General features: G+C 34.8%; 3 protein-coding genes across 3 annotated transcripts; all 3 read left to right on the top strand.

Moving 5' to 3' along the window:
- Positions 1 to 4,273: 4,273 nt before the first annotated feature.
- Positions 4,274 to 4,678, top strand: LOC132162224 (uncharacterized). The gene has a single exon (XM_059572487.1). It carries the CDS (start codon positions 4,274 to 4,276, stop codon positions 4,676 to 4,678), a length of 405 nt encoding a protein of 134 aa, XP_059428470.1.
- Positions 4,679 to 7,558: 2,880 nt separating this feature from the next.
- Positions 7,559 to 9,857, top strand: LOC132192109 (uncharacterized). The gene is made up of 3 exons (XM_059607326.1): positions 7,559 to 7,879; positions 8,175 to 8,516; positions 9,150 to 9,857. Exons 1-3 carry the CDS (start codon positions 7,661 to 7,663, stop codon positions 9,675 to 9,677), a joined length of 1,089 nt encoding a protein of 362 aa, XP_059463309.1. The 5' UTR covers positions 7,559 to 7,660; the 3' UTR covers positions 9,678 to 9,857.
- Positions 9,858 to 13,212: 3,355 nt separating this feature from the next.
- LOC132191883 (histone-lysine N-methyltransferase ATXR4) lies at positions 13,213 to 18,768 on the top strand. The gene is made up of 7 exons (XM_059607004.1): positions 13,213 to 13,581; positions 14,771 to 14,826; positions 15,661 to 15,787; positions 16,320 to 16,389; positions 16,498 to 16,677; positions 17,673 to 17,744; positions 18,540 to 18,768. The coding sequence occupies exons 1-7, from the start codon at positions 13,213 to 13,215 to the stop codon at positions 18,656 to 18,658; spliced, it is 993 nt and encodes a 330-aa protein (XP_059462987.1). The 3' UTR covers positions 18,659 to 18,768.
- Positions 18,769 to 19,230: the final 462 nt, after the last annotated feature.

Raw genomic sequence — 19,230 nt, 5'->3', positions numbered from 1 at the left:
TAAAAGTAGAACGAGTTCTCGAATAAATGAGGTTAATGGTGCGTTTGGAATTATGATTTCGTAGACAAAAAGTGTAATTTTAAGCCAAATCATAAAAAATTTTGTCCCAAGGAATCTATGACCAAATTGGGTATTGTTTGTGTTTTACTTTTGCATGTCCTTCCTCGTGCGCTTCCAATAGATCTTCAAAGTTAATTTTTCTTGGTCAATTTAAAACATTTTAAGTTGACCAATATTTTACGTAGTACAAAAAACTCAAAAATAGGAAATCTTTTTCCAAAAATTATTTTACGCTGCAGCAAAATGGGGCCTAAATTAATATTCTAATAAGCACAAAAGAATCTCTAATCATGGCTCAGCTCAACCCAGTCTCATTTACTCCTCTTTTTTCTTTGTGTTGGAAGCTCCTGTCCAAGAGGCTCCATTACCAATTCCGTCATCCTTGCCTTACTTAACTCTAGCTAAGCATACTTTTCAGCAGCAAGAATCACAAGATCTAAGGTAATCATCTCTGAGCTTTTGGAGAGCTTTCTTCACACCTACTTAGAAACTTCAAGAGAAGAGGGGTATAGAGCAACTTGTTTGGATGGCTTGGAAAATGAGACACTGTTGGCCCATACACAGATGCAAAGTGGCAGTTTCAAACTCTTGTTGGCTGCCAAAGGCGTAGCACCATCGGATGCTGAGTCCTACTATTAGTTTGGGGTGCATCTCCATCTTGATTTGGGTGAGCCTCTCCTCGACAATAGATGTGTCGTTGGTGACGATGGTACGGATGGTGTCAGAGGAACTCGAAAATAGTTTATACAGATAAGAAGTGTAAATCATTATTTTACGCCTCATGTTTCTTGGTCAATTAAAAACATTTTAAGTTGACCAATATTTTACGTAGTACCAAAAACTCAAAAATAGAAAATATTTTTTTCCAAAAATTATTTTACGCTGCAACAAAATGGGGCCTAAATTAATATTCTAATAAACACAAAAGAATTAGTTAGAATTCCAGGATTTGACTTGGGTGTTGTAAAAAAAATTAAACTATTTTTTAAATGGTCCAAATTTAATTTCACCTTATCTCTTTCGCATAAAAAAACTTATAATTTTTAAATCTTTAAAAAAACTACAATGCATATAATACAATTTTACAACACCTAAGTGAATTCCATAATTCTAGATGGAGCATATATTGTGGGTACCATAAATCAATGCCGGCACGGGTGATGGATAGATCCTTGTCTACTCGGCTTGATTATCTTAAAGCATTTTAGTAATTGTTCCTCATGGAAAAAATATGGGAAAAGAAGATGAAAAACATGGAGACTTTGTTCACTAAAAAAGAGGGGGGAAAAAAAAAAAAACTGTATACATTAGATGAGCAATTGAGTGGTGACTAGTTTGTTGGGAGGATAAACTCATAGTTTCTAGATGTAGCTAATATTTATTCAATTTTTTTAAGGGAAAATTACAGTTTACCTCTCGAAGTTGTGTACCTTTTTTTTATTCTATCTCTAATGTTTAAAATTGACAATGTAACCCCACAAAGTTTTTTTTTTTTGGTGCAATGTGGCCATTCCATTATCAAATTCCGTCTTTAAGCTCCAAATATGCCAAAATTACCCCTATAATACTTCAAAATTACCCAAAGTGTCTCGTGTTTTTTTTTTTTTTTTCAATTTAAAAAAAAAAAATTCAAAATTGGAGTGACTGGTAGCCACCCTATGGGCATTTGGTGGTGGCAGCCACCTCCATTAGGCCATGGGGTGGTGAGCCACCCCCATTCTGGCCAGAGCCACCCCTAAACTCTTTGGGGTGCTTTCAACCACCCCCATTTGGGCAAAAGGGTGGCCAACCCCTAAATGGCCTTTCTTTTTCTTTTTCTTTTTTCAAAAAAATAAGGGTATTTTAGATTTTTCATACTCTAAAAAGTCACGTGAGATGCATGTGTACTCCTAACTATCCAAAAAGATGGAATTTGTTAACGGAATGGTCATATTTCAAAAAAAAAAAAAAAAAAACCTTAGTGGTGGTACATTGTCAATTTTTGAACATTAAATGTTGAACGCATAAGAGAGAGGTTGGAAAAGGACCCCGTAGCCCAGACCCTGCTGAAAAACGTGAGCAGAATAAAAAAAGGCACACAACTTTGAGGGGTAAACTATAATTTTCCCTTTTTTTTTTTAAAAAAAAAATCATAATTAAATTTATTCTACAATTTCAATGATAGATTTGGAAAAGAAATATATATAAGAGCCTGTTTTGGGATTGTGTTTGAGAAGCCTAAAAGTGCGTTTAATATTTAAAAAGTCCGTTTGAAGAAAAAGTACTCGTTTGGTAAAAAAAATTGAAAGCACTTTTAAGGGTAAAAAAGACGTAAAAATGACCAAAATACACTTTTGGCAAAAACTTAAAAATAAAACTTTACCAAAAAAACATTTTTTTAACTTAAAAACCTATTTTTCATACACAATTTCCAACAAACTCTAAATAGAGTTTCATGGAAGTTATACAAAAGAAAGCAGGAAAAATAACATTTCTATTAATTAATATATTGGAGATGCTTAGAGTTAGATAGATAGGTGAGTAGTCTGAGCATGAGCGCATCAGTGAAGGATATAAAATGACCATAAGCCCCCACAAATCCTGATTTTCAGAGAAGAGAAACAACAGTGTATCCCCATGAACATTAAACTCAAGAATTCTGGTTTGATGTCAAATTTCAAATGATATAAAAATGTATGTCGTCATTAAAAAATTTTAAATGATACGCCAGCATGTAAACTTTTTAGTCATAAAAAAGAAAAGGGAAAACTTTACTTTGGCCCCTTAAACTTCTACTTGATTTTACAAACCCATCTGAACTTTCAAATAACTTATTTTGGACCCATGAACTTTCAATGACTCAATGTGGACCCTCCATCAGATTTTAAACGTTACATGACGTTTATACCCCTGACTTTTGTATAAAATTTCAACTTCAAAAACATTTTTTATTTTAAAAGAAATGAAAATTAAGAACATTTTAAGTTTTTTTTTTTTTTTGTATTTTTAACGGCTAAAATTAACGGAAGGGTTCTAATTGAGAGTAATTGAAAGTTTATGAGTCCAAAACGAGAGGTTTGAAAGTTCAGGAATAATTTGTAAAATCGAGTAAAAGTTCAGGGGGACAAAGTGAAATTTTTCCAAAAGAAAAAGAATATAAATCATTCTCTAAATAATCTTTTAACCACTTCTAATATTCTATAAGAAATGTTAAATTTTGTTAGCGATATATCTCTTAAGTAAATTTTATTGTCAAACACGGTTTTACATTCTAGTATACTCGAACTCATATTAGTAGCACTCAACACGTTTTTTTTTTTTTTTTTTTAAATCAATCATTAAATTTATAAGATCAAAGAAAGAAAAAAAAACCCACAAAATATGAAATATCATTTGTCAAATTTTAATTCTTGCCGTGCCTTACAAGCCATGACTTTATGAACACACTCTCCGTATGTCGGACCATATTGAATAGGTGCAGTATTCATGCCCACTCAATGGTGCCACATGTGGAAATCTGGTCAGAATATTGATTGTGTTGTAGACTCCATCAAAGATGTAACTATCTATCACATTTGTTGCTCATCTGCCAAAAAAAACAAAAACAAAATTCACCAAAACATTCATTTCCTAACCAAAACCAGACAAGCACTAAACATAAACAATGGGTTTCCAGTTTTTTGGTACCACCAAACTACCAGAAAAAGGCATAATTAATTGCAAGTAGGATGGGAACGCGTCACCTTCTTTTCCGCTACATTCTTTGCCTCCCTTAAAAGCTCTTTCCTTTCTTTCTATCTATCCCAACTAGACGTAGAGTTGTAGAGAAGCCATGCCCCACGCGCCATGGACATGTAAATATATTCACGTATTTGCAGTATTTAGAAGGAATCATAATTTATGTACCTGTGGGCGTGGGGTCCATATGTTCCATGTTCTTTGGCAAAGATAATTTGATCGGTTTAGATACGAATAAGTTTAGGAGAAAAACAAAAAAAAGAGAACGTTTTTAGACTAATGTTAAAATATGATATATATGGTCTTGGTTTTTTGTTGTTTTAGGTGTAAAATTTTTTGATAAAATAATATATGAAGAGATGGCGAAACCAAGGAGAGAAAGAGACACAAGAATTTTATAATGATTTTGTGCTAAAAGCCTATGTTTACTAATAAATAGTATATTGTAAGGATACATGTTTATTTTATTGAATTGATTTACTTTTGTGGAGGTAGGATGAAAGCGGACTGGGATATTGCTGTGAATTTAAATGGTAAACGTATTGGGATAGGGGTAATTATTCGGGATTCCAAAGGTTTGGTTATTGCTGCTCTAAGCCGAACTGTTGATACATGCCCAGCTCCGGTTATTGCTGAATCAATGGGAGCTTTATATGCTTCGGAATTCTGTTGTGATCTGGGTGTGTTGGATGTAATATTGAAAGGAGACTCAATCCAAGTGGTTAAGGCTATCAATAAAATGGGGGATCAATGTTCGAGGTATGGCCAAGTTATTGTGGATGTGCAGATGGTCCTCTCGAGTCTTCGAAGGTGGGAAGTTGTGCATGCTAAATGTGAGGCCAACTTTGCAGCACATGGTTTGACTAAGATAGCGGCTCAAGAATTTACGAAAAAGATATGAATGGAAGAGATTTCTAATTGTATTTTTGATGTAGTTCTTTTAAGAGCAATTTGCTCTAGTTGTTTAGAGTTTTTATACTCTAGATAAATATCATATCATATTATATCATATGATATCATATGAAAAATAGGATAGCTTAAGTCAGTTTTTTTTTTTTTTTAAATAGAATCATAGAGATGTGATTACTGACAAATATGCTAAAAATTTAAAAAGAAAATAAACACAACAATAATAATAATAAATTATATATTATAATGCTAGGATAGTTTTTTTTTTTTTTTGTAAGGCTAGTGTTTACATTTTGTTTTTTTGTTTTTTTTTGGGGGGGATTGAAGTGTTTAAATAGTACATAATATCATAATTCACGTCTACATGAATTCTTTACACTAATCTAGGGGTGACAATTTGTATTGAGTGTCGGGTTTAGATTTGGGTACTGACAAGATATAGGTATAAGACTATATAGGTTAATCATAACTCGACTTTTCTAATTAAATGAGTCAACTCTAACTTATTAATTTCGTATTGGGTTCTTTTTTGTTGGGTTTGCAGAACATATCAAAAATTGTTAGCTCTTATGTTGCGTGTCGGGTTTAGGTCATGACGGTATATGTATATTACACTATATAGGCTAACTATAATTCGACCCACTTAATTAAATGAGTTAAACCCATTAATCTTAATCCAATACTTTCATATTGAATTCAGAACGAATTTACAAATTTGTTTTAAACATTGTCAATCCTATATTCATCACAGGTTGGACTGTTCAAATTTTGGTTTTACAAGATTCTTGAGAGCAATTGAAGGTGATCGTACAACACTGTCAACACCCATATTTTATTTTTATTATTTTATTATTTTGTATTTTTTCTTCTTGCTAATAGAAGAGAAATCCGTCAAACCAAAGAGGATTAATTTAGGCAAACACCCCTGTAAAATAGTGAGGCCATTTACACCCTGTACAGGCTGTGACCCAACTAACAAATAAACTTAATCAAAATTTCATAAAAATATTTTCTTTTGAGATCTTGATGAAAATATAATGCATGTGGTACTTGATCTAATCTCAGTGGGAGGAACTGGGGTAGATAATATAGGGTTGTAGGGTGCATGTGAGTGTGACTAACCATTTCCTAAATCTAGGTTATTACTTTATCTAAAGTACTATCAATTAGCTTTGCAGCTAATTGGCAAAAGGCTGTTAACCTTGTACCTTTCCACCATTATTATACTACCTTTTGCTAATTGAACATCTAAACTCTAGTTGTTTGCAAAAGACATCATAAAGTTCAACCTTTTTAAGGAACAAAAAAATAAAGTAAACAGGAAAAGTAAAAAAACAAAGTGCCAAAGTGAACTTCCTTATGCACCCACCTCAGCATTTCCACAGGAAAAATGTTTGGACTACTTCATCATAATTGGGTTGGTTTTAAATTAGAATAATATTAAATACTGCATTCTGTTTCACTAAATTAATGTGAAAATGCTCATTAATTTTTGCATTAGTTCTCATTTTCTTAAAAAATATTTAAGAATTGATAAATACTGTCACATCAGTTTAATAGGTTAGAAGTGAGATGAAATATAATAGAGTAAACCTCCTATGCGGTCGGGCTGCAAAAGTAGTCTTTTGCAGCCCCCAATAGAACATTGACACATAGGAAAAATGTACAAAACTATCTTACACCTAAAACACTAGATTCTTCCTCCCATTTCTTCTTCTCTCCTATTTCTTCCTTCCTGCCGACAACTCCTCTTCTTCTTCCTCCCATTTCTTCCTTCTTCTCTCCCACGTTGGCCATGGGTCACGCCAGATTGGGGAAACAAATATTCTCAACAATCAACCCATTAAAATCCATCTAAAACCCATTCGGCCAAACCATCCCCATCCCAAACCCATTCGGCCAAACCATCCCCAAAAGCACTACTACAAACCAAACATCAACACCAATTTCACAAAGAACATAGCACTACCCACTCGATTAAGAACACCCAAAATCAAATACCCAACTTAATTCAAGAATCAACAGCAAAGGGGATGAATTTTACCTTTGAAGAACCAAATCATTTTATCCGACCGAAATGGGGAAAAACAGAGGAGGAAGAGAAGACCTGCAATCAAAAATGACATTCAGAAGAAAGTCTCTGGCGCCGTGGGATGCTGCTGGCCGGCGCCGGTAGTTTGGTTGTGGGTTTGCTGGCCGGTGGTGTTTTGGTTGTGAATTTGCTGTTATTTGGTGTTTTGATTTTATTTTGTCAAAATGAGCTTGGTGATGTGTCACTATAAGAGTGGATGCTGCAAAACAATCCTATTGCAGCATGACCGCATAGTAGGGGCTCCCAATATAATATGTAACATTTTGCTTTAAAGTAATGTTATTTTTCACATCCACAGCACTAGCAGTAGCAGTAGATGCCTATATGACATTTCCTTTCTTATGTTTAAAAAAAATTATAGAAAAACCACAAAAACCTACTCACATCATATTTCTTACATCTAACCAACACTCAAAGATTGTTACAGTTTTTTTCAATGTGTAGGGAACCAAAAATAATTTTTTATACATTATTTTAATATAAAAAAAAAGTGAATGAAAAAAGGTAAGTAGATGAGATCTGTTGTGAGTTTAAATGAAGATATAATAATAAAGACTTAATAGTCAACAAAATCAACTGGTAATTAATATCATAACTAACTCTAAAGTCTAAACCGGCAGTAAGTTGCAATTTTCCAATCAATCGTTATTTGTGATGCTTATTCATTCATAGAAAACAGGAAAATATTAAATAAAATAAAATAAAAGAACTAATGAAGTGAAGTCAAATGGGGTGCACGCGCCCAAGCCGCATGTGCACAAAGTGCATCACAACAGAGAGCACTCAGCACTCAGCACTCTCCTTTAGGAGCCTTCCACTCATTTTCCTTCATAAATCTCTCCCTCTGTTTCTTCCCTCTTCCGAATCTCTCAAAACGCTGAGATGGGTCGGCTTGCGCCATTGTCGGAGGAGCCCGTCAACCAAGAAGACGACAGCTCAAACAGCTCCAAGAAAGGTCGAGGTCTCACATGGCGGAACTGGATCAAGACCCACCTCTCCCTCGTCTTCAACAAGAAATCCGACCTCCGGATCCTCCTCAGCGTCCTGGGTTGCCCTCTCTTCCCCATTCCGCTCCATCCCAAACAACCCACCACCACCGAGGTACACCATTCACGATCTCTGCAATCTTTCACATTTTTTTCAAAACATATTTTTATTTGATGATTTGAAGTTATCAGATCAAACACTTGAGTAAAAAAAAAAAAAAAAGAGTTATTTGATGATGTTGTAACCGACTAATGTAGGTTTTCCAGAAATATGACACTAGTGGATGTGATATCCACTATGCAGTATCCAATCAAGTTGCATACTTTTGTAAAAGTTAAAGCAAAAAAGGACCACAACTATATTTTCGTAAAACAGATGCATAATGGTTTTTGTTCTTGGCCTCCGGCAGGTCTCCTCCTCGGCACAATATATCATACAACACTTCACGGCGGCGACTGGCTGCCGGAAACTAGAGGGGACGGTGAAGAACATTTTTGCCACCGGAAAAGTGTCCATGGCCATGGTGGATGAGCCGGGCGCTGGCGGCTCGGCTGCCGGAGCCACCGGAGAGTCGCAAAAAGGGTGCTTTGTAATGTGGCAGATGGTCCCCAATATGTGGCTGATTGAGCTCGTTGTGGGTGGTCACAAGGTTGTAGCCGGTAGTGATGGCAACATGGCTTGGCGCCACACGCCGTGGCTCGGCGCGCATGCCGCCAGAGGCGGTGTTCGTCCTCTCCGGCGAGCACTTCAGGTAAGTACTATGAATCGATCTATTATCATTATTCTTGTTGCTTAAGTAATCCTTACTCCAAATTTTTTTTTAACAACAGAAAAAAAAAAAAGAAAAAAAAAGGGGTTTGTTAAATTTCCAAGAAACAAACATGCCGGAAAATTTTGTCTCAAGAAACATGTGACAAAATTGGGTATTGTTTGTGTTTTACTATTGGGTATTGTTTGTGTTTTACTTTTGCGTGTTCTTCATCTTACGCTTCCATTTGAAGTCTTCAAAGTTAAATTATTGTCATAGGTAGGTGGCTGTTGGCTAATTTCATAAACTTTTGGTAATCTATGATCTAAGATGTGACAATTGACGTTGAATTCTGTAACTTAGTTGATAAAATACTTCTCTGAATAGGAATTTCTGGTTAATATATATATATTTTTTATAATTTAGTATATAAAAATAATTTGTGTTTGTTTATTGCTTTGCTTGAAAGGATGACTACAAAATTATGAAAGATTTGTTTAGTATAGTAAATTAATCAATTAATATCTTAAATCAGTGAATTATTAAATTAAACTGTAGTAAAAAATAATAATCTTAGCCTTCTTAGGAATGTTTTATTCAAATCCGTTAGATACTAATATATATGAACATTTGTAGGGACTAGATCCTTTGGCCATAGCGGCCGTATTTTCGCCAGCACAGCACTTGGGAGAAAAGCGAATTTCAGGCGTTGATTGTTTTGTGCTGAAATTGTCAGCTGATCAAACGGACCTGGCTGAACGTGGCGACAACACTGCAGAGATGATAAAGCATGTTATATTTGGCTACTTCAGCCAAAGAAGTGGGCTCCTGGTATATTTAGAGGACTCTTACTTAACCAGGATTCAATCCCCTGGGACGCACCCCATGTACTGGGAGACCACAATGTCAACAAAAATTGAAGACTATCGGACGGTGGAGGGCGTGATGATCGCTCACGCTGGCCAATCAAGTGTGATCATCTCACGGTTCGGTGACAACTTGAAGGCGGGCCCCGCGATCACACGGATGGAGGAGAAATGGGCCATCGATGACCTCTCATTCAACGTCCCTGGCCTCTCCATCGATTGTTTCATTCCTCCTAACGAAGTACAAACGGAATATCCAGGGGAGGATCTTGCTTGGAGATCACCGATAGATGAATGATCATGATTTTGATCGGGTGGTGCTAATTGCTTCTTGAAGAGTGCTTTATATCGTTGACTTTGACCACAATAGGTGACCCTTAAGTTTTATGTACATATATCATGTGGATACAATTTTTCCTCGAGGAATTCATTGTTTATCAAATAATGTTTTGTTTTTGTATACAAAAAATACATGTGACTTGTCCAATTAAAAGTGTTTGTCATATATATATTTTCTGCACTATTTGGTAAGAAAAAGAAAGGGGGTAGCTTTTTTATTTTTATTTTTAATGGTATCATTGAATCTTCAATCCAATTCATACGTGGACTTCGTATTAAATACTTGAGATTTTATAACCTTAATATATGTTTATATTTTTCTCATATATAATATGCAATATTTTTTTACCAAAAAAACAATAATAATAATAAGAAAAACGGAAAAAAAAAAAAAAAAAACAACAAAGACCAGAGCCCGAGAGGGGAAAAAATAGAGAGGATGTCGTTCTTCCCTCCTCCCCCCTTCCCTATTCTTCTCTCTTTTTCTTTCCTTAGTAGCAGTATCTGGTGTCTTCTCTGTAACCTCTTTTGATCTCCCTTTTTTGCAGCTATATTTTAGAACTACTTTTTTCGAACTTAGATCTACTCTTCTATGTTAGCTACGCGCCCCATCACCATCCTAGCCAGTTTCTCCCCTTTCCATCGAGCTACGCCGATCAACCAACGGAGTCCCGCGTGCCGACGCGCGGATCGTACGCACCGACGTGTCTTTTTGGGAATGTCTACGATACCGTGCTCCTCCGTTGCTGCTTATGTTGGGGTTTTTTGTTATTGTTTTTAGTGTGCTTCTGCTTTGTTTTGATTTTTGTATTTTGTTTTGTTCGTTTTGTCCTGGCCTTTGGGTCAAGGAAGATTATTTTTCTCCTGACCTTTGGGCCAATGAGGGTTAGATCATCATGGGAGATTATCTCTCACGGCCTAAAAATAAGATTAAGGGAAATATGGGCTGCTTATGTCTAAGATTTAGTCTGCTTTTAGAGGCCGAAGTAAATCTGTTTTATAAGTGAAGTTGGGCAAGGGTTAGCGGAAGCTGCTGTCATAAATAGACTGTGTAAAAAATTTCTGATTGTATTTATGACATTGTAATAACATAGCAATTGGTTATGATATGTTAGAGCTTTATGCTCTATGATGATATATTTGCTGTTCACTATATCTTTCATGAATAAAATTTGAAAGATTCCCCAAAAAAAAAAAAAAAAAAAAAAGCAATAAATTAAAATGTAATTTTTAAAGTTTATCTCCCATGCACGCCCATGTCGAGAATTGAATTGTGGCCTGCCTTGTGGGAAGCCCGATAGGGGGCAGATGATATTGTTTTTTATTCCTGCCATAATGCCATTTCATATGAGTAAACATGACTATCTTTCTTCTTTGTACGTATGGCTTAGAAGAACAAAGAAAAGATCAATCTTTGAATTATCAACTGCCACCACTATTTTATTATGCGTGACACTATTTCAAATAAGTAAACATATTGGTGATTCTGATTTAAATAAGATACATGTCACAATTTTATTAACTTTAACGTGTTACCATCAAAATCAAATAATCTAAAGACGAAATTTGATTATAAAGAATAAATCAACTGATTTTACATCTTTCCCTTTAAATTTGTTAAAAATGATATTTTAGATTTTTTTTTGACCTCCAAAAAAAAATATTCAATACATTCTAGTCCCATACAAATTTTAATTTGGTTGCTGTCGGAGCGGCTGAACCAATACCACCTGACCATATTCACAATCACTTCATATCAGCAGTGCTGCAGTAGCGTCCGTATCCAGATGGAAATAAAACCAGTGTCGTCAACATCGACATCTGATGAACCATTCAATGAAGTTGTCGGTCCCGGCGGAATCTGTCTACGATTTTTCTTTGGCCTTTTCAAGGTCGCGTGAGAGATAAGAGATTCACTGTATCAATACGGAAGCTCTACAATGACAATTCAGGCAACACAGTAAGTCAGTAACGCTAGTGCAGTATTACTTCTTTTGCCATTGCTCGGAAGTTTCTGATCATGGGGGAGGAACTGAACTTTACGTCATTGAAAAATCCTTCTTTTTTTTATTTTTTTATTTTTTATTATTATTATTATTGTTAAAGATTCTCTCAAATTTCAAATCCTCTTAATTTTACCATCCGAACTTTCAATTTGATGCAATCTAACCCATTTCATCAATTTTTAGACGTTAAAAGTGATGAAATGACTTTTATCCCTCTAAAACTTTTATAAAATTTCAAATTGAAAAAAAATACACAAAAAAATTTGAAGGGTAATTTAGTTTTTTTAGTGGTTTCTGTTAGGGTTTAACTGCAAAAATTGAGAGTTTTTGAAATTTAGTAATGTCTCCTCAAAACGCGTTGTAATTTAAGGGTCCTCCGTGAAATTATCCATTTATTTTTTCTTTCCCAAATTTATAAGGTGTTTTTGTCTTATTAAAAAATTATGATAATTTTTTTTTTTTTTTTTTACGGGACAAAAAGGATACATTGCAAATTTTTGATAATTTGAAGGGAGAATTAGTGCAATCTTTAGTTTGGGAGAACTTTGTAAATTGAATGTTAGTTAGAGAAAAGGTATTTATGAAATTATGTGTGCGGTTTTAAGATAAAGTTATTTGAAAAAACAATGAAGAATGTGGTATATTATCAAGGATAAATCAAATCTGTTTAGGCTCAAAAGGTATTTATGAATCTCTCCAATAACAATGAAAAATAGCCTCTAAGCCCTCCAAAAATTGTGACTTATGAGGTTTATATAGATGGAGTGAAGAGTAAAGTTTTTAGGCTAAGTCGGCTAGGTTTGAAACAATTTGTTGCAATCTTAGTCGAACAAGCCATCAATAGAGCTTCTTGAGTATCAGTATTGAGACTTGATGCACTGGTTCAATCAACTAAACTTCAATCAGTGTCTTACAAACTTCCATTCTTTAGTTTGTTGACAATTTATTGTGAGCTAGTAAATATTAGAATTGAAAAATGGTTGTCAAATACAAAGTTTATAATCTGTTAAATCATCTTTCCAATGCTACTAAGCTTGCCTTCATATATGGTCATTATTGGAAAACATTCGTAACTTTATTTTTTTCATTTTTTTTTAACGACTTGATCCTTTACTCAAACATAAACATTACAACCTAACATTCATGTTTTTTGACACATGAATTTGTAAACACAAAAATAAAACCCAACATATTGCAAAGAGAAAGAAAATCATTAAGTGTACGATGCATAACAAGACAGCATAACAAGACAGTCCAACAATCAAAAAGATTCATGTAAAAATAAAAAAACCAAGTTAAATTTGGATCTCTCCAATTCATTTAAGGGATTCAGCTCATTTGAATGGGAGGAAATTCAATTGGTTTTATTTAAAGGGTAAAATTATTAAAAAATTTATGTGGAATGACAATTTTGTCCTTATAAGTCCTCCCGTTCACAACTAACTATTAAAACAAATGCATAATCACATCGTAATTGCATTTGGGAAAATGTCGGCCTTGGCCTTGGGCCGTACTAGCCGTTGCGTTTCACGGTTCAAAACATTGTATTCCCAAACGAAGCTTTTTCTCGCATCTTCCTCCTTCTCATCCACCAGCACAGCCGATAAGGCTGAGGATACGGGTCGACCAGCGCCGCCTCCGATCCGGGTCTCGCTCACCGGGTCCGCCGGGCGAGGCGTGTTCGCCACACGGAGAATCGGAGCCGGAGATCTCATCCACACCGCGAAGCCGCTCGTTGCTCACCCTTCGCTTTCCACCATCCACAGAGTCTGCTACTTTTGCCTCCGGAAGCTGCAAACTACTTTTCGAACTCAAGTTGTGCAGTACTGTAACAAAGAGTGCGAAGAGCAATCTAAGGTTTATATGTTTGAATAAATACCCACCACATGTTTGATGTTTTTATTGTTCGAAGTGAATATCTGTGGACTGTGGTTATATAATGCAGTGTTATTCTTTAACTGTGTGTGATGCCTTGTTGAAGTATGTAAATGGGTAACAGGACTAGGACTTCTAACAAGCATTTCTTTAATCAAATATATGCTTGTGTGAGCTAATAACTTAAGGGCTTCACTGGACTTTGCTAAACTAGAGAATGTGTTTCAGTGATTTAACACACTATTTGAACTAATTTCATTAGAATAATGTGTTTGCCGCAACACAGTTCCAAATGCATCTCTCTGTGAATGTCATTTTCTGCTGCCAAATAAGGATATTTCGTAAATTCATAAGCTTGTCCTTTGGATTTCATAAATTATTAAGTCATTCACCACCATCATATGATGTGAAACATGATATTGATTGATGCTACAGTGAATGTTGCTTTGAGGGGAATGCAAAATTGAGGGTTCTTACTTCTTTGCAGTTGAAGATTATCAATTTAGTATATAGATATATATGTTTAAATATTTGTGTGTGCGTGCCGCATGCATGTTTATTCTATTGGCTCCATCTAATAATTTTCTAAGTGTCCATTTGAATTTTTTGATTGTCGCAATGTGTCTGATAATGATCATAATCTTAAAAAGCTTTGAGGACCATATAATGGTGAAGGGGCTTATGATTTCTTTCTGTATGAGATGTACCATATACTGACCATAGTTATGCATTTCTCTCTGGTTATAAAGAGTTGCAGAATGTTAATGAAGAGGATTGGAATCTGCGAAAGTTTACGGTTTAGAAGTTAAGCATGAGTAGGAGAACCTTGACTAGCACTCTATGAGCGCTCTTTAATTTACATGCAAGAGCAAAGGATAATTCTAAGTAGAAAAGTCTTTGAGATTTATAAGGCATAAATTGTGCATCTTGTGGAGAACTTCCTTTTTACCTAGGTGTCATGTCTTTGTAATATGTTATTATGAAAATTATTTTTATAGTATTTGCATGCATCAATGTAATGTTTCCAGAATACAAGTTTGTTATAACCTGCAAAGCTCTCAAATGTAACCAGTTGGTTTGAGTTGTGAGTCATTTTTTTTTTATAAGTACTATGGGTCGTTTTTTACTCCAAATAAAGATTAACTTGTGATTAAATTTTCATGGATTTAAGGTGTTTTACGATATTGAAAGGAGAGCGAATTGGTCAGCCTATGATGATTATTGCCGGTATGGGAACTTCTCAAAAACTCTTCTGCTTGATCTCTTGATATTTTATGCCATGGTTTATTATGAGAGATTTTTCTTTGGAAGTTGGAAGTACATCTTAAATAGACAAACATAGTGCAAATAATAATCTTGAATGATACACCTGTAGTGTTGCTTTCATTTTCAGGATTACAAGGTTAGCTATAAGCTGAAAGTATGAAAAAGATTTTCCTCCTTACTGAAGCTTTGGCTCCTTCACCTTTTTCCTCTAGCCATACTTGTTAGTTGTTACTGTCATATGATGGAGAAAATATTATTTATGATAAAAGATTGCAATATCATTTGTTTAAGTGAATGCACGATACACATTACTGTTACATTAATGTTACACAATATGTGCACATTTACAGTTTCTGAAACTGTCAAAATCAACTTATAAAAAGTTAGTTTTAGAATTAAAAAGAACCATACTGAACACTCATTTGAGATCAGAAGAAAACCGTTAAAGGCTCCTCTTTGGTTCTTTTTGTTTTTGGCTATTTATATTAGATGGCCCCCCATTACAAGGATAAATAAGAATGATAACAACACCAAAAAACCTAGCCAATATTTTTCTACATGTTGCTGGAAGCATATATTTTTTAATATTTTATGTATGAGAAGGATGCTTAACACATGAATTTATTAATTTGCGCTTACTACTGCGTTTCACTAGACTCCAAAAAGTAATTGTTTTGTTTCATTTTTCAAAAATTACTTTTTGTTGGTTTTAATTGATTTGTCAACACACTCATCAGAGTTTTGTACTACTTTCAATTATCTAGACTTCTTACTGTTTATTATCTCTTTCTATAGGATAGAAGGTTTGAAGTACCCACTTCTGGTGAAACGGTTAGCTTGTATGGTCATATCAGGTGTTGCAGCTGCTGACAATATTGACATACTTCAACCTGCTAATTTATCTCCTCCAATGATTTCAGAGGTCAGAAAATTAATTTTTTGGGTTATTCGTGCTAGTTAATGTTGGGAGTACAATGAAAATTTAGGGAAGAAGGATTCTTCTGATGTCTTGTTTGTATGCCTTTCTTTTGAGAAAACTAGAATATTGTGGAAAACTTCATTTTTTTCATTATTTTTTGGGTGAGAGGAGAATTTTGATTCAAAAAAAGGCCAGGGGAAAGAATCCCCCAAGTGGCTTTATTTTAATCTTCTTACCTTTTCCTCTTACGTATTTTCCCCCAAAATTTAATCCATAATAATTCATGGAAGTTCCCTGACTGGAAAACAATCCCAAGACATGTATTTCAGCTCCATTTAGTAGTTTTCATTGAAGATCTTTTTATTTGGTTTTTGATGCTGCTGCCAGGCCATTCATACTTGGTTGCTAGCACACTTGAGAAAGTGTGTTATTTAAAAGAAAAAATGGAGAGTTCATTGACAAATAGCTACAATAAATCCATTGGTTTTGGCATTTCCCATTCTTGTAATGATCATTCTATATAGTCATTTTCCAGATGGAAGAGGGTTTTGGCTTACTAAGGAGTGCCTTCATAAAGGCAAATACCACAAATGAACAGATAGCTTGTATCCTTTGCATGGCAGAAATTTATTTTTTAGTTTCCATTCTGTTTTCTATTCACTTGTTCAGTGCCGATCATTCTCTGAGGGAGTAAATCTCTTTGACATCACAAGTTCTAACTAAGATATGGTATACTAGTGTTCTGGCACGCATTCGTATTAATGCGTTTCGTATTGAATTGGTCGGAGGATTGTATGAAGATCTTCTTTCATCAGCGGCTGCATCTATAGAAGCCGAAGCTGCTGTTGGTAATGCCGTTTATATGCTTCCATCATTCTACAATCATGATTGTGGTAAGCTCTCGTTTTCTTCAGATTTACCTCAGCACCTGAATTGTATAAAGGACTCATGCACATAATTTGATTTGATTGTGTATGATATTTCTGAGCAACGCAGTTTGGTTTTATGTACAAATCAGGATCAAATGCAAATAGAAAAAGTTCATTTCCAACTTCTATATCTACTGTGGATGCTCAGCTTATGGAATGGAGTTGTCGGTTTGATAAACTTTTCAAGAAGTGTTTTCTCTTTTCAAATATTGAAAAACACTTTTTTGGACCATAGTTACCAAACTGATTTTCAAATATGGCCCCACCTCTAACATATTTTTCAAAATAAACTACAAAACAATTTTCAAAAAAACAAAACGTAAAACACAAACTACTTTTTAGAACACTTCCCACACCTTCATATAGGAATGTTTTGAAAACACTTACTTATTTTTTAAGGTGTGGAGGCTGGCCTTGTTACTAATAAAAATAAAAAAATTTAATTTTTCTTTTAAAAAAAAAGTGGAGGTTGGCCTCCACCGGTGGCAGCCACTGAATCTGTCTAGCGGCCACTTGTGGAGGCCAACCTCTAGCAGGCTCAATTTTTTATTTCTTTTTTTGTTAAGCACTTCAAAGTTTTTTGCTTTACCAAACAATTTTTCTTTTGTAGACCCCACAACAACACTTTTTCAAATGTGACCCGATCAAAAACACTTATTATTTCTTACTTTTTCAAAAACTTTACCAAACAGGCTCATCAATTTTTTGCTCTTTCGGCAAAGAATCTTGAGAATTATGAGGTCATTTGTCTAAAAACTAAACCTAACTAAATTCAAATAGATGATAAGACATTAAAAAGATATTTTTCTTACTAGAAGAAACAAAAATCAATGTATTATTTTTGTTTGCACCCTTGTGCAACTTACAAGGGATAGTAAATATTCATCCTTAGACACCTATACAACATTATATAATACCCATGATCCAGAAAGACTGAAGGAGATGTTACTTCACTGCAGATCCCAATGCACACATTTTGTGGATAGAGAATGCAGATGCCAGATTGAAGGCCCTTCGTGATGTTGAGGCAGGTTTGTCTCATGTACTACAGTTTCTGAAATTTTTATTTGCTTTGGGTTCTTTTTTCTCCCTTCCAATGTGGTCGTTTTCTTTTCTTTTTTGCTTTGTTTTTGTTTTTGGAGGGGTTGGATGGGGGATGACTTGCTAATGGAGAGAATAAGAGACTTGAAATGTGTTGTAAAGATAGGGTGCATAAGGAGTGCTACGCTGGTTGGACATTGAGACCATCACTTTTGCATTGGTAGTAGGTTGATAGTTTTCTGATCACCAATTCATGAGACTTTTTTATCACGAAGAAGAAGAAAAGAAGAGAAATCAATATGTAGTTACATTCAACAAGATTTGTGCTGTCATCTTCATAAATTGCCTTCACATCCCACTATTTTAATGTTACAAACTAAGGCTGTTGGTTTATGTTAAATGAGGCATGTGATATCATGCTTGTATGATAGAGACCATTTGAATTGAATCTATGAGATTTGGAGTGTGTTATTGCAAGCAATGTATGAGATGCATGAGATGAGGGTTAACTAGATTAAACAGTGCCCTTTACCAAATGAACTTAAAAAATAAAAATAAAAAGACTAAAAAAGAGAAAAGGATAAATATGGAAATCATTTTCTTGTTTCTAGCTCTTAAAACTGCTACCTAGGGCTACTTCTGTTGGCTCTGCTGCAATGTAGTTTGTCACTTGGGAAGGGAAACAGCTTCAAGCTGGTTTGTACACACGGTGAACTTGACTTTGCAAATTCTTTAAACAGAGCTTTAACATCGATGCAATACAAAATTTGTTTGGTATTCTGCAGGTGAAGAGCTTCGGATTTGCTATATTGATGCAAGTATGGATCATGATGCTCGGCAAACTCTCTTGTCCCAGGGGTTTGGTTTTCAGTGCAATTGTCTTCGGTGTCTTTCTGGTGATTAGGTGAATCAATTTTTTTTTCTTTTTCTTTTAATGAATATGATAAGACCTTGTGTGAGTATATTTTCTATTGGTTAATACTTTAATTAGAAGCAAGTCTTCTGTTTGTACTATGTATCTTTTCATAAACACTAGAAGCGCCTATTTATCTGCAAGATCTACCCAAATAACAAAATGTTGGGAGATATATGTGTTAATTTACTTGCACCACTAGGCTTCCTTTTAATAAAAGGGAATTGTCCTAAAAAGTCCCTTAATTTTGCCTAGGGATCTGAATTTTTAGTTTTGACAATTCGCTAGAGTGTTTAAATAGGTTTTTCCATTAGAATTTTCCTTTTATTCTTTAATGAAAAAACTTGCTACCTTTCATAATGTCCCCACCCCTGCACACCTCCAGGGGATGGCTCTCCACCTGCACCATCCCCTTTGTGACATGGACAAGGGTCGAGCAACCCCCCACCACCCCCTTATGGGCGGAGGCTCCACCCTCCATCTCCTCCCTTTGCGTGGTGGAGGGTGGGAGTAGGATAGATCTCCGTTTTTTTTTGTTCTTTCTATTTTTTTTTTTTTTTGGT

Source organism: Corylus avellana, chromosome ca9, assembly GCF_901000735.1.
Source record: "Corylus avellana chromosome ca9, CavTom2PMs-1.0".
In the NCBI taxonomy this organism is placed as follows: domain Eukaryota; kingdom Viridiplantae; phylum Streptophyta; class Magnoliopsida; order Fagales; family Betulaceae; genus Corylus; species Corylus avellana.
The sequence above is the reverse complement of the archived record's forward strand: the minus strand, read 5'-3'. Positions and strand labels throughout refer to the sequence as shown.